The 13984-nt window shown below is 41.4% G+C and overlaps 1 protein-coding gene across 1 annotated transcript; it reads right to left on the bottom strand.

The window, feature by feature from the left end:
* Positions 1-396: 396 nt before the first annotated feature.
* Positions 397-10828, bottom strand: rhoub (ras homolog family member Ub). The gene is made up of 3 exons (XM_041808771.1): positions 10443-10828; positions 6002-6060; positions 397-2342 (listed from the first exon to the last, which is right to left on the bottom strand). Exons 1-3 carry the CDS (start codon positions 10657-10659, stop codon positions 1887-1889), a joined length of 732 nt encoding a protein of 243 aa, XP_041664705.1. The 5' UTR covers positions 10660-10828; the 3' UTR covers positions 397-1886.
* Positions 10829-13984: the final 3156 nt, after the last annotated feature.

Genomic DNA, 13984 nt, shown 5'->3' with positions numbered 1-13984 from the left:
CTCTCAGATCAGTGAGAAGTTTATACAATGGCGGATTTACCGGCGGTGTTCTGTCCTATGCAGAATTTGTTCATGCTGAGACAAAGTGCTTTCTTACCTGTAATGCGACCATTGATTTCAGTGGAAAAGCTGAGCAAAATCACTCCACAAGAGCTTCCATCAGTATTGGATTCAGCAGACATGCACATTCGCAAGGAGATATGTGAGAAGAGGGGCGGAGCTATGGCGCTCATACACGGAGAAGAACAGGAAGGGAGGGGGAGTAGAGTTAATTCTACACGGCTCTTATCGAATGTTACATACTCAAGCTTTAAGAACCAAAGCTTTTTAGTACCTGCTGATGCTCTGATGACCCCTGACTACAAATGAGAGGTGAAACATTCGAAACACACAGGGTTAAATATTTCACATTTTATTTTATTCCGCTCATACAGATCAACAAACCGCTCTCTGAAACACTCATACTGTTAAGTACCATTTAGACAATGACTGAGTCACTTTGTACACAGATTTATCCTGATGACATTACAAACATCATAATTGATTACTATGTAACATACATAACCACATACATATTTCATACATCTGCTCTGTGTTGCTTTGATCGGTTATTGGCCCAGATGGAGCAGACAGGCTTCTGAAAAATAAGAAGCAAATGTAGAATCAGTCTCTTTGGTGAGTTCACCTCATTTACCAGAAAGTTTCAAACCAAGGGTTATAACCTGTTTAAGGCCCTGACTGTGACAAGAAAGAAAAAACAGATTCCCTCACAGCCACTTTGGTTTCAGTGTCTCTAAATCTACATCAAGCATTAATGGCTGTTTTTCTAATTTATTTCACATCACTCGTCTAACGGCCATTGCATGACATGACTTAAGTGATGTGATTGGTGAGTTTTAAGTGCATTGTACAGTGGAACCACCCAAGTTATTGCTGCAAACTTGGCTTTCTTTTTGGTGAAAGTGAATGTCAGGATTTCTGAACCTTTCCATGTTTTGTTGCATTAATCTCTTGCAGTAGGCGTATGTTGGTGGGAAGCTTACAGACCTCTAACTGTGTGGTCGATATACAATGTGGCGGCTGTATTAAACACATCAAAATGTGGCACGGACACAATCTGAGGTGGAGAAATCCCTACAGGAGCTCTGAGTAAATATGAATCTGAATAGCTGGACTTCAAATATGTGCAACATGTTCAAACCACAGCTCCCAGAGAAATCAAAGGAATTTATACTCATTTACATTTGATTGTAATCCAAGAGTTCAAATAAATGTGATCACAAGGTGCACAACGGCCTTCAGCTTTCACTAGGAAGATTACTATTGAATCTCTTATTTGGTATTAAAGCTCAGCAGTTTATATGCACTGATTCGAGTAAATATAAAAAAGATCGATCAGGAGTTTAGGGGCTGAATTACACTGTAACACATAACATATCCTTTGCTACAAAATAGTTTTGAACCAGACACAAAGGAGGAGAATATTTTACAACAATGGCATTGTCTCCTTTTAAAGTCAGCTCAGATTTTATTTGGACAAGTCCTGTTTGATCTGCAGTCCATGTGCCTTCAGACTTTATCGTCTCAATTATTTTGGTTGAATGCTGGTCACAGTCATGTTAAGAGTTCCCACTCTCTCCGTGGATTAGAGGATATTCACAGCCATAAAATCTCTGTCTCTTAGGCGTCAACGAAGTTTCATTTCTGGTCAAACTTTAAAAGAGCCAAACTTTGCTCAGGCCGGCACATGCTGCTGTTTGTGCCATTGAATTTAAGTAATTCTGACCACATCTCAGATCATCCCAGAGTACTTAACACAAGTCCTTGTAAAAACTCAGCAGTTCCAGTTTTATAATCAGGCACATGACATTTGTTTCCTTTTCCTCCTACTGGACACAAACATACTTCTTCCACCAGGATTTGGAGAGCATCTTCATCTTATCCGCTGTGCTGCGGACCTTCCGCTCCCTCCTCGCTCTCCTTTCAGAGTGCCTCAGCCCCACAGCGATGGCGGCATCAAATACCTCCTTCAGGTTCTTCTGCGTCAGCGCCGAGCACTCAATGTACGAAACTGCTCCGATTTTTTCCGACAGTGCCCTAGCATCCTCCTCCAGCACGGGCCTCTCCCTCCGCCTGGCCAGCTCAATCAGCACTTTGACGTCCTGTCGCAGGTCGCATTGCGTTCCCACGAGGAGGATGGGCGTGAGGGGGCAGCGGCGGCGGATCTCCGGGACCCACTTCTCCCAGACATTCTGGAAGGAGGCTGGACTGACCACGCTGAAGCAGAGCAGCAGGGTGTCGGTGCGGCTGTAGCAGAAGTGGCGGAGCTTGTCGAATTCGTCCTGGTGGCGATGGAAACAGAACAGTCAGGAATATTCTCATCATATATTTAACATTTATTGCAAAATTAATATGCAGTGTTGCCATCTGATCATGGCTGGGGGTATGACCTTCACGTCCTGCGTGAACTACCCACCTAGCCTCATTTTTGGTATCATGCTGATGTTCTGCCTTTGATTTCACTCTACACTGACAAGTCCAGGGTGTACCCTGCCTCTCACTCAATCACAGCTAGGATAGGCTCCAGCCCCCAAAAGGGATAAGCAGTGTAGAAAATGGATGGACCTTTATATTATGATGAATTCTTTCATTTTTCTTCTCACCCAGACTGACCTCACTTTATTGTGAACTCCGCAATTTGTTTTAACGTCACAGGGAACTGGATTAAGCTTAAAACCGTTCATTACAAACTGTCTCAAAGGATTTGATATTGTGCTAATACAGTAAACACAAGCTAACTCATTTATATAAGCTACAGTAATCACTTAAATTAACACTTTGGAGCCACGCAATTATGACTAACCAGGGGCCTCCCACACCTTTAAGCACACAGATTAAGGTTTGTGGAAACTTTCCACAAACCTCTCCTTCTTTTAACCCTTTCCTGTCCGCAACACATTCTCTCATCTCCTCTTAGCTTGTATAATCCTGGTTTTGCTCTTTTCTTCCTGTCAAATGTGACCTAATTTATGGACAACAATAAATCATGTGGGTTCAAGTGCAGTACTCTTATGAACTTGAATCCAACACAGGCTTTGGCTGTACTTTGCAATCTGATGACGTGAGTCCATCTGCAGATTATACACACATCAACATCTCATGGAGCGAGTTTGTTTATCAGCTCTGACGGCAACTCTTATCTGGAGCCTTTCTCTCTCTCTCTCTCTCTCTCTCTTTCTCTTTTTTGGCACACCCAACCTGCTCCTGGCCCAGGCTCCTCTCTTATGAAATTGCTTAGGTACAGTAGGTGATTGCTGACTTTTAGCTGCCCGTGTTCGCCCAGGCTTGCCTGCAAAACCGTACATGCGTGCGGTTTTGATACTGTGTGCAGCTTGCAACATGCTGTGAGGTTTTTCACGTATCAGGAGCTTGTTTTAATGCTTCACTCCTCTTTACAGCCAAGTTGTCTTTGATTGTGCGTAAAACTGGCAGTGCCCTCGCAGCGTTTGTGAATGTCAAATATTCTCCTCCCTTTCAGGCGGGGCTCTAGCAAACTGAATTGTAAAAAGCCCACACAAGCCCCAGGGGAAATAGAAGCACTCTTTCACAACAAGTTCTGACCAACATTGCCCCACAGCACAAACATAATAGTGAGTCAATAACCTTCGCCTGCCACACTCCCTGTACCACACAGTTATTCATGGCAGAGAAATTATCCTCATGATGTCTTTGGTGTGTCAACTTCAGCCTAACCTTTCCTTCTACCTCAGCATCCTGTTAGTGCAACACCTCAGACTAGCCTTTACCTGCAGCTGAGATTGACGGCAGAGCTAAGGAATTTTCTATATGGTGATGAGCTACATGAAAAAGCAGGCAAAGACCCAAGGAACAAATGAATAAATCACATGTTTGAAGAGAAAAACCCTTTAATGTTAAAGTGAAAACAGATTGCTACATGTCAGTTAAACAGAAATATGTAATCTATAATAAGTGACTGCATAAATATCCATCCTCTTTAAAGTGACTGACCTTATTCAACAGAGGTCGAGACATTTAATGCTAGTAGTCTCACGGGTAGTGAAATGGGGATCACCTGAGTGCAGTGAATGTGTCACAAGTGACTGTAGCAAAGACACCTGTGTCTGGAAGGTCCAGTCACTCATTAAGCAGTATGTCTGGCTACCATTACACCACGAAGACAAAAGAACACTCCAAGCAACTCAGATGAGAGGTTATTGAAAAGCTTAAGTCAGGGGATGGATATAAAATAATTTCCAAGGCACTGAACATCCAGAGTTCAGTTAAATCCATCATCAAGACATGAAGGAATATGGCAGATGTGTCAATCTGATCAAGCTGTCCTGACAAACTGAAAGACCATGCTAGAAGGAGACTAGTGAGAGAGGCCACCAAGACACCTATAACTATTCTGAAGGAGTTACATGCTTCAGCAGCTGAGATGGGAGAGACTCTGCATACAACAGCTGATGCTCTGGTTCTTTACCAGTCAAAGCTATATGGGAGAGTGGCAAAGAGAAAGCCACTGCTGAAGAAAACCCAGACTAGAGTTCACCAAAAGGCATGTGGGAGACTCCATGGTCAAGTGGAAGAAAATTCTTTGGTCGGATGAGACCAAAATCGTGCTTTTTAGCCATCAGACACTGTGTTTGGCAGATACCAAACACTACACATCAACACAGACACACCATCCCCACTGTGAAGCACGGTGGTGGCAACATCATGCTGCGGGGATGCCTCTCGGCAGCCGGCCCTGTAAGGCTTGTAAGAGCAGGGGGTAAAATGAATGTGGCAAAATATAGGAAAATTCTGGAGGGCAATCTTATTCAGTCTGCAAGAGATCTATAGCTTGGGAGAAGATTTACTTTCCAGTAAGACAATGACCTGAAGCATACAGCGAAAAGCTTCACAGAAATGGTTTACAGACAACATGGTGAATGTTCTGGAGTGGACGAGTCAAAGCCCAGACCTCAACCCAAGAGAGAATTTCTTGCTGGATTTGAAAAGGGCTATTCCTACCCGATCCCTATGCAACCTGACAGAGCTTGAGCAGTTAAGCAAAAAAGAAGGGAGTAAAATTGCAGTGTCCAGATGTACAAGCCTGATTGAGACCTATCCACACAGACTCAGTGCTGTGATAACAGCCAAAGGTGGATCTACTTAATACTGACCTGAAGGGGGTTAATATTGATGCAGTCACTTGTTTTACATTATATATTTTTTATCTAATTTGCATTACTTTGTAGAAATCTGTTTTTTTACATTTACATTAAATTAGGGATGCATGATAATTACCGGTACCAATAAATTATTGGCCGATATTGCATATATTTTACATATTTTTATTATACCGATAATAAAATATTAACCAATAAAATCCACCAACAATAAAGGCGTTTGTTTTCTTTCTCACGAGACTACACATTCTGAGACAGTGGGTGGCGCCGTGGTACTAGACCCACTGTCAAGCACCAGAGAAGAAGAGGAGGCAGCCTGATCTACCGCTACTTTCATAGACGTATCTCTGCCTGCTCTGTTTGATGTAGTTTCATTCAGTCTGATCGATGTTAGGAACAGAAGTTTAGCCACAGACTACGGTGTACTTAACATTTTTAACCTATTTCTGATATGATTTATGCCATCAGGAGTACAAAATTATCAGTTATTGGTACCTGTTCAAAAAAATACTCATCGTGCATCACTACATTACATGGATTTTTTTTTTTTGTATTTTTGTCAAAAAATGTAATTATATCGGCCATGATTGATTTATAAAATCAACAACAGGGTAAAACATCCAAAGGGGATGAATACTTTTATAGTCACTAGACTGGTAGATCTATATTTCCATGTTACGGTCAAAGAGGATCTTTGGTTGAAAAAGGTTGGTGACCAGTGTCCTAAACGAATCACTAATCCAGATATATATGTTTAATCAGCCCTGTAGTGGTGCAGATTGTGTTTGAATGTTAACACAACTCACCTGTCCTGCTGTGTCACACAGCTGAAGTCTCACCGGGTTTCCGTCCACCTGAACCACAGCTGTAGAGACAGAAACAGAGAAAATAAGATACAGCTGTCGAGATGACAGTAAAACTGTCTCTGCTGCTAAGTTTCCACCTGATGCTTCAGTAGTTAACGCTCACACACAGCAGATCGTTCTCTGGAATAAACAACGCCTGCCAGTTGAAAACACAAAGACCCCCTGCTCCGCTCTTCCAGCTCACAGACGGCCTGCTGTGTCTCGCCCACCCACCCTGCCTCTGTCACTGCCGGGACCATAACACTTTACAGTCTCTGTGAGCTTTGTACTCTCTTGTGTTTTGACAGAACCCATTCAAAGCTTGTCTTCTACAGGGGGGTAAACCAGAGCAGATTGTTGTTTGTGCCGTGACTCTCTTCCAATAGGCCTCATTTCAGGATTGGAAAAGTGGATGAGTCATCTTACAGCGAGTTTCATTATGGGGCCATTTATTCTTTTCAGAAAAGTGAGCACAATGGCAAGCAGCGGGCACATGGAAACATTTACAATACGCCTGGAGTGTGTGGTCGGTCGTGCCACCTGATCAAAGAGTCCGCTGGAACTATTCAAGTAGTTGGACAGGCATCGGAGCACCGTGTTTTAACAAAAGCAAGGAGAAACCAAGAAGAAAGGAAAGAGAGAGAGAGAGAGTGAGAGAGCTGCCATTGTGTAATCATTTCCTAATCCCTGACATATGATACTTCTTTGATTTTCCAGACCAAAAACCGCCCTTATCGTCCCCTCTCCTCTGCCTCTCTGCCACCACCTGTGGTGTTGCATAACAGCCCAGAAGTCAGCTTTCAAGAGGACGCTCTGATTCCAGGCACCGAGAAATGACATCACCATTAAGGGCCCCCTCAACTGCACAATCAGTCTCTGTCAGGCCTCGGCTGAAAGACAATCTCTGCCTCTGAGCCGCTGCAACAGATGTGCCCATTCCAGTATAGAGAAGAGGGCTCCAAGGGTCAAGGCTGACAACAATAGGCAGAGTTGTGCAATCCTAAACCCCTGAACCAGAGACGCTCTCTGCTCTGTACCAGGGCTGAGCCTGAGCTTGTCCCAGAGCTGTGTTTGTGTGTTTTCAAAGTGTTTTATTGGATTTCTTTGAGCCAAGTCGTTAGTTTTACAGCTCATCGGCATAATGATAGAAAATTGATGAGGTTGGTGACGAATGCCTAAACTGATGCATACGTTTACAGGAAACTGTGTTCAATCTTCTTCTGAAACAGTGGTTTCTAAAGCAGGACATCACACAAACAAAATATAATAGCTCACTAACATAAATGACCTAAATTTCAGCTGATTCATTATTACCACATGTAGCTGACTAAGAAGACTGATATTCTGAAGTGAGGAAGTACTTTATACACAGTTTAACCAACAAACCTTTGACTAAATGTTCTAATTAGTGTTTTGTCAGGGTTTTTGTTCATATTTAAAAGCTTCTTTGATAACCACAGCTGCAGATTAAGGCTCAATTCCAATAACAACATTTACTACTAATGTTATCCTTTACCTTCTTACATTTTATAGTGCTGTATTCTATCTTTCCTTATTGGGATATATTTTAATTTTCATTACTTTTAGCAAATCTTATGGGTACATGCAACATTTTATCCGTGTTTTCACTGGTATAGGTTTTTTGGTATGGGTGGATGTGTACAGCACTTGGTGACCATGACAGATTTCCACAAGGGGCCAATAAAGTATTTGTAACTTAGCGTATCCCATCATATCCCATCGTATTGTATCATTTCCTATTGTATTGACTGTATCGTACCAAATCGTACCGTATTATATCGTATCTAGGGTGACCAGATCAGCCCTGCTTTGTGTGGGACAGTCCCGCGTTCTCATTATTTTTCACAGGTCCTGCAAATTGAGATGCTGTCCCCCGTTATGATCGAAAGGCTCTAGTTTATAAGTGCGCATTTTAAATCTGGCATTCATCTAATGGCTGTGTGGAGAAAGAAGCCAGGGCTGCCTGTCCTCAGAGGGCGGGGTGGGCCCTGTGATCACGTAAATCTAACTAGGACGCAAAGGTTCGGGGAGTGCCCAATAACAAACAGCTAGAAGATACATGGAGGACAGGGAGGAAAATACGATAGCAAAGGAAAGGAAATTTGGACTGAGTAATTTTTTTCAGTTTCACATGGAGGTGAATATGACTTGAAATGGCACAGAAAGTGCAAGCAGTGCAAGTAACAAAAATGTGTAGCTCAAACAAGTTTTTATTTGCAAAGTCTATTGTGTGCTACTGAATAAGCCAGATGGCAAAACATAAAAATGATATGAGACCAAAGGGCGGAATAGAAATGTTTATTTTTCAATACTACCTCCACTACCTTGATGCAGATATCCCACAATGTCATACAAACGTAGTCTTTGTCTCAAATCTGGTGGGTTTGGATCTGGTCACCCTTATTGTATCGTATCGCATCGCATCATAACATGTCATATCGTGTCTTATAATATCGTGTCTTATAATATCGTGTCTTATAATATCGTGTCGGGATTGTGTCAGATCGTGCTGTAATTTTGACAGCTCTCTTGCCCTAGAAACAGAGTTACAAGAAGAAGTAGTGATATCTTCTTCTACAAAATGGGACGAGGATCCTTCAAGTTCCTGATACGTCATTAATAGCTATCAACAGTATTTACAAAAACAAATGTGATGACAAAACTGGAAACCAAGCATTTCTTAAAAATGCTTTATTGAAATAAAAAGGACTGGAACAGAGTAGAAGAACATTGATAATGGGTTTGTCTGAGGTTGGTCTCCACAGAACCTACGTTCTAAAGCAGGGGTTCTCTCAGCTGGTTGGTCGGGACCCAAAGGTGGGTCATGTGCTGTTCTCAGTGGTTTGCAATTGTGTGCCTGAAATTTTTTGTTGGACAATGATACACAGAAGTCATAAATGGGCTTTATCTGCAAATTTTATTTTGCTGTGACAACAACCTTTTCCTGGTTAATTCTTTAGATTTGACTATTAATCACCTAACCTTGGGGTGACAAATCTGGACCCTCCATGATGGTTTGTTAATTTCTCAAGAAAACAACAGAAATTAACACGATATAATATGAAATTGAGTCAAATTGGGGGAAATGGGTGTATGCGTGTCCCTCAGAGCTGTGAAATGAAGTGCTTCTTAAACAGGATTGGTTTTTGTCTTTGTTCTTTTTTCAGTCATATGTTTGTCCCATCTAAGGTCTAAAATTAAGTGGTTTAATTTTTGGGGGAAATCTAGGTCATGATTTCTCAATGAAGGGGATGGTTGTGGATCTGGACACTGATTAATGGAGAACCACTGTTCTGAACCATATTTGGTTAGTCCAACATTTGATTTCATAACTTAATTCTGTCACTTTAAACTTTTGAAAATGGTGATCAAACTTACTAATTTCCCAAAATGCCAAGAAATGAAATTCCTAATTGGAACATGATGAAATAAAGTTGAAGAACAGGTCACAGGTGTATTTCTCTAAGCCAACACTGATCAGTTTGTCCTCTAAAAGGTTTTGTTCTGTGCTCGTTTTTCCAGCTTGCTGGGAAAAGTGAGGCAGTTTGGAAAGTGGATCCAAGCCAGGTGGAAACCTGCTGACTCCATCAGGGAGGGGAGCTCGAGTGCATTAATGCAGATTGGAAACAGATAATGGGAAATACAAACACACCTATCATAACAATGGTGTAATGGACAGGCTGACTGAATGCTCTATAATCTGAGGTTGATGAAGAGAATTAAAAGCAGACACAGACAAGTAGATAATAAAGTTAACAGGGTTCTTGCACACTTTTAAGAACCAAATTCAAGACTTTTTAAGACCTAAGGTGAGAAAAATTAACAACATACTACCTGTGGCTAATAGTCAAAAATTAAAGGCATGTGAGATTTCTTGGTACACTGGAAGAAGCTGAATTATCTGGTTTAATTAACTGTTAATGAAATCTCAATTGATATAGGAGAGATCTTTGGGACATAAACAACCAAATTTGATGATTTGTGGCAAATTAAAGCCCTCTTTTCTGACAATATACAGTATAGAGATATTTATCATAAAATACAACAAGCATATACTCAAAAAAGAATGATTCAAATCAATTAAATGAAGGTAGACAAGAAAGATTGGACAAGGAGACATCCAAGTCAAAGTGCCCTCTAAAATGTAAGACCACACACTAGTAAAAAAGACTTTAATACTTTTATGGCCTTAAATTTGTAAAGCCATTTTAAGGATCTGCAGACACCCTGGCTAATTTATATCAGCAAAGGTAAAGATGTCTCTGAGAACTTCTGATACAGGAAAATGATGGGTAAAAATCCTTGAAAAAATAATTAGTTCCTTGTTTTAGAGTAATAATGAATAAGGCAATAGTTTGGCTAGTTTTTAGACTTTGCTCACCTGAGAAGTCATCAAATGCAGTAGGGACGTATTTGGTCGGGTATCCATTCGTCGTATAGCTGACTACCAGACTGGTTTTGCCCACAGCTCCGTCACCGAGCAGGATGCACTTCAGCAGCCGCTCCTGAGCCTGCCCCGGCCGGGCGGGTTTTGGGTTGTGAGGAGGGACTGGGGGGGCCATAGGCCGGCTGTGGTCCATGGCGTCAGGAGGTGACATTCAACCGGTCAGCTCTTCTCCACGCTCTCCTTTGCAGGCGCAGAAAGGAGCCACCATGAGAGCAGAAATTCTTCCTTTGCTAAATCCTTGAATGAGCGCGAAGAGGCTCGTGCGTAAAGACTCTGCCACTGTCCCGCGCGCAATCCCACCATCAGGCGAACGAGCTGCGACTGTGCCGTTTACCAAGTGAGGGCGGGTCTGAAGCTTTATAAATGCACTTTAATTTGACTAGCTCCGCCCAACTCTGCTCCCTGAAGAGGACGGCCGAGCCCACTCAGGTTAAGGTGAGTTTTCCAGTGAATGTCAGCCCATTTAAATGACTCAAATGAAGACTCTTATTTATTTTTTTTTCTTGGGGGAATCACTGCAAGGCTTAATGGAAATGCCTTGTTACAGAGGGTTTGTAATGTATACACATCTCTGACTCCAAAACTCCTCAACATAACCAGCGGTGTCATTTCCCAGGCCTACTAGACTTTGACTTTTCCTGAGCAGGCATGTCCACACTTGTTCTCATCGGTGAGAAGCAGACAGCCTTGATGTCCATTTTGAGAATGACACATTAATGTTCTGTAATTTCAAACCTTCTCAGCCCAGACCCTCTGACCCACTTTATCTATAGCCATCTGAGTCCTAAATTTACAGCTACAGACTGTGTATTCAACTGGTCCACTTTAAGACTCCATTACGGTCCTTTCAGAATGAAATTACGAGAGAAACTGAGACATGAAGAAGTAACTTCCAAGTTTTCTCACTTATAAGTGGCCAAGGTGATCTTGTCTCCCTCCCTAAAGCTGTTGGACACATAATATCTTGAATTTTGGCGCCCCCTTGTGGTTTGACTCATGACAAATCTCCCTGCCTGACATTAACAGGACAAGCCTTGACGTAAAAAGTTTAACAAATGTATTTTTAAAAGTAAACTTTAGATTAGACCTATAGAGACACAAGGCATGTGCTTCTTTGAAAAATCTTCCATTAATGTTAATTTCTTCTGGTTTGAAGATGATAGAAAAACTCGGTTATGCTTTAGAAGAGCACAACACTACCAGGCCAGAAAGTCCTGCTGGTGTTACTGGACTAATTCAAGTTATTCAAGCTTCAATATTTTCCTCTGAAGAGACGGTACTGTTTTTGATAATGTTGTTAGCAGAGGAGCTGAAAATCTGAGATTTAAGGGGCATACAGTATGCCATGCAACTCTTGAATTTCATTTAGGATCAATAATGTATAAAGAGAGTTGACATCTCAGGGTTAGATATTTTGAAGTTGATTTTACCTTCCAAAGAGTAATTTCAACTCCATTCTGAGTGAAATGGTATCAGTGTTTAGTCACCAGTGTTAATTCAACTCAGCTGATCTAAGATTTGAAATCTGGGGGATGTGTTGGCGCAGTTCCCATCATGCCCTCTGGCAGTGTTTAGTTGTTTTTGGATGTTTCCTGTTGTACAGTGATCCCTGTTGTGGTTCTTGTTTGTTTCTGGTGGATTGTTGTTTTTGATTTGAGACACATTTACAGCATGAGTGAAGCTTTCCACTGAGTTATGAGTTTCTGCCTGTGACTTTAGGTGTTCCTAAAGGACACAGTGCTTATTTTGCATTGAGGTTGACTCTAAGCTTTGTGCTTGCCAGAGGAGACCTGCTTGCCACATTTCCTCGAGTTGCTGCAGCTCTGTCAGACTGTCAGATATTTAGCAATTTCAAAGTGTAGCTTAACTATAAGTAGTGTGGGCCAATATAGACACTTTTAAACTGTTAAATTTAACTCTATGTGAGTTAAATAAATCAAAATATGAATAAAAAGGTGTATACAATATAAATCTAACAAATCTATGTAAAACATATAGCTACAGTTTAGCCAAAATATGTTCTGTAAATTATTAGATCTCGACATTGTTACTTCTCGATTAGTGGGCCTCAGATGATTATACTGGCTTACTTTGATTTCTGAAACCTACTGGACTGCTGGTGTTGTCCAGTTACAGTGCAGTGAAAAAGTATTTGCCCCCTTTCTGATTCCTGATTTTTTTTTTTTTTTTTATGACACGTTTATCACACTCAAATGTTTCGGATCATTAATTGTAATATCTTACAAAGACAACCCAAGTAAAAACAAAATGCAGTTTCTAAATGATTTTACTTATCAAGGAGAAAAAAATCAAAACCTATCCGGCCCTATGTGAAAAAGTAATTGCCCCCCTCCTTGTTGAAGCATGAGTTAACTGTTGAGAACCTCCCAGGAGAGGTCGGCCAAACAAAATTGCTCCAAGAGTGCAAAGACGACGCATCCAAGAGGCCACAAAAGAACCCAGAACAACACCCAAAGACCTGCAGGCCTCACTGGCCTCAGTTAAGGTCAGAGTTAATGACTCAACCATGAGAAAGACACTGGGCAAAAATGGCACCCATGGGAGAGTTCCAAGGCCAAAACCACTGCTGACAAAAAAGAAAACACAAAGGCTCGTCTCACATTTGCCAAGAAACACCTTGGTGATCCCCAAGACTTTTGGATAAATATTCTGTGGACTGACAAGACAAAAGTTGAACTTTTTGGAAGTTGTGTGACCCGTTACATCTGGAGTTAAAAATAACAGCATTTGATAAAAAGAGCATCATGCCAACAGTCAAACATGGTGGTGGCAGTGTGATGGTCTGGGGCTGCTTTGCTGCTTCAGGACCTGGACCACTTGCTATGATTGATGGAACAGTGAATTCTGCTGTCTACCAGAAAATCCTGAAAGAAAATGTCTGGCCAACAGTTCATGACCTAAAGCTCAAGCGCTCTTGGGTTATGCAGCAGGACAACAACCCAGAACATACCAGCAAGTCCACCCCTGAATGGCTAAAAAAAAAAAATTAAGGTTTTGGAGTGGCCCAGTCAGGGTCCAGACTTCAAGCCAACTGAGATGCTATGGTGTGACCTTAAACGGCAGTTCATGCTGGAAAACCCACCAATATTGCTGAGTTAAAGCAATTCTGCAAAGAAGAGTGGGTCAAAATTCCTCTGCAGCGATGAGAAAGGCTCATCAGCAGTTATCACAAATGCTTCATTTAAGTTAATGCTGCCAAGGGTGGCACAACCAGTTATTAGGTTCAGGGGGCAATTTATTTTTTCACACAGGGCCAGATAGGTTTGGAATTTTTCCCTTAATCATCATTTAAAAACTGCATCTTCTATTTACTTGGGTTGTCTTTATGAAATATTAAAATTGGTTTGATGATCTGAAACATTTAAATTTGATAAATATGCAAAAAAAAAAAAAAAAAAAATATCAGGAATCAGAAAGGGGGCAAATACTTTTTCACTGCACTGTACTTTTACTGC

The sequence above is a fragment of the Cheilinus undulatus genome, linkage group 2 (genome assembly GCF_018320785.1).
Source record: "Cheilinus undulatus linkage group 2, ASM1832078v1, whole genome shotgun sequence".
Classification (NCBI taxonomy): domain Eukaryota; kingdom Metazoa; phylum Chordata; class Actinopteri; order Labriformes; family Labridae; genus Cheilinus; species Cheilinus undulatus.
The sequence above is the reverse complement of the archived record's forward strand: the minus strand, read 5'-3'. Positions and strand labels throughout refer to the sequence as shown.

What these genes read in the sequence shown, in the direction of transcription:
- rhoub (XM_041808771.1), bottom strand. Translation starts at nt 10,659, where the DNA reads ATGTCACCTCCTGACGCCATGGACCACAGCCGGCCTATGGCCCCCCCA. An exon ending in TGCATTTGATGACTTCTCAG is followed by an intron (nt 6,061 to 10,442) that starts GTGAGCAAAGTC and finishes CTGTCTCTACAG; the next exon opens with CTGTGGTTCAGGTGGACGGA. An exon ending in TGTGTGACACAGCAGGACAG is followed by an intron (nt 2,343 to 6,001) that starts GTGAGTTGTGTT and finishes CATCGCCACCAG; the next exon opens with GACGAATTCGACAAGCTCCG.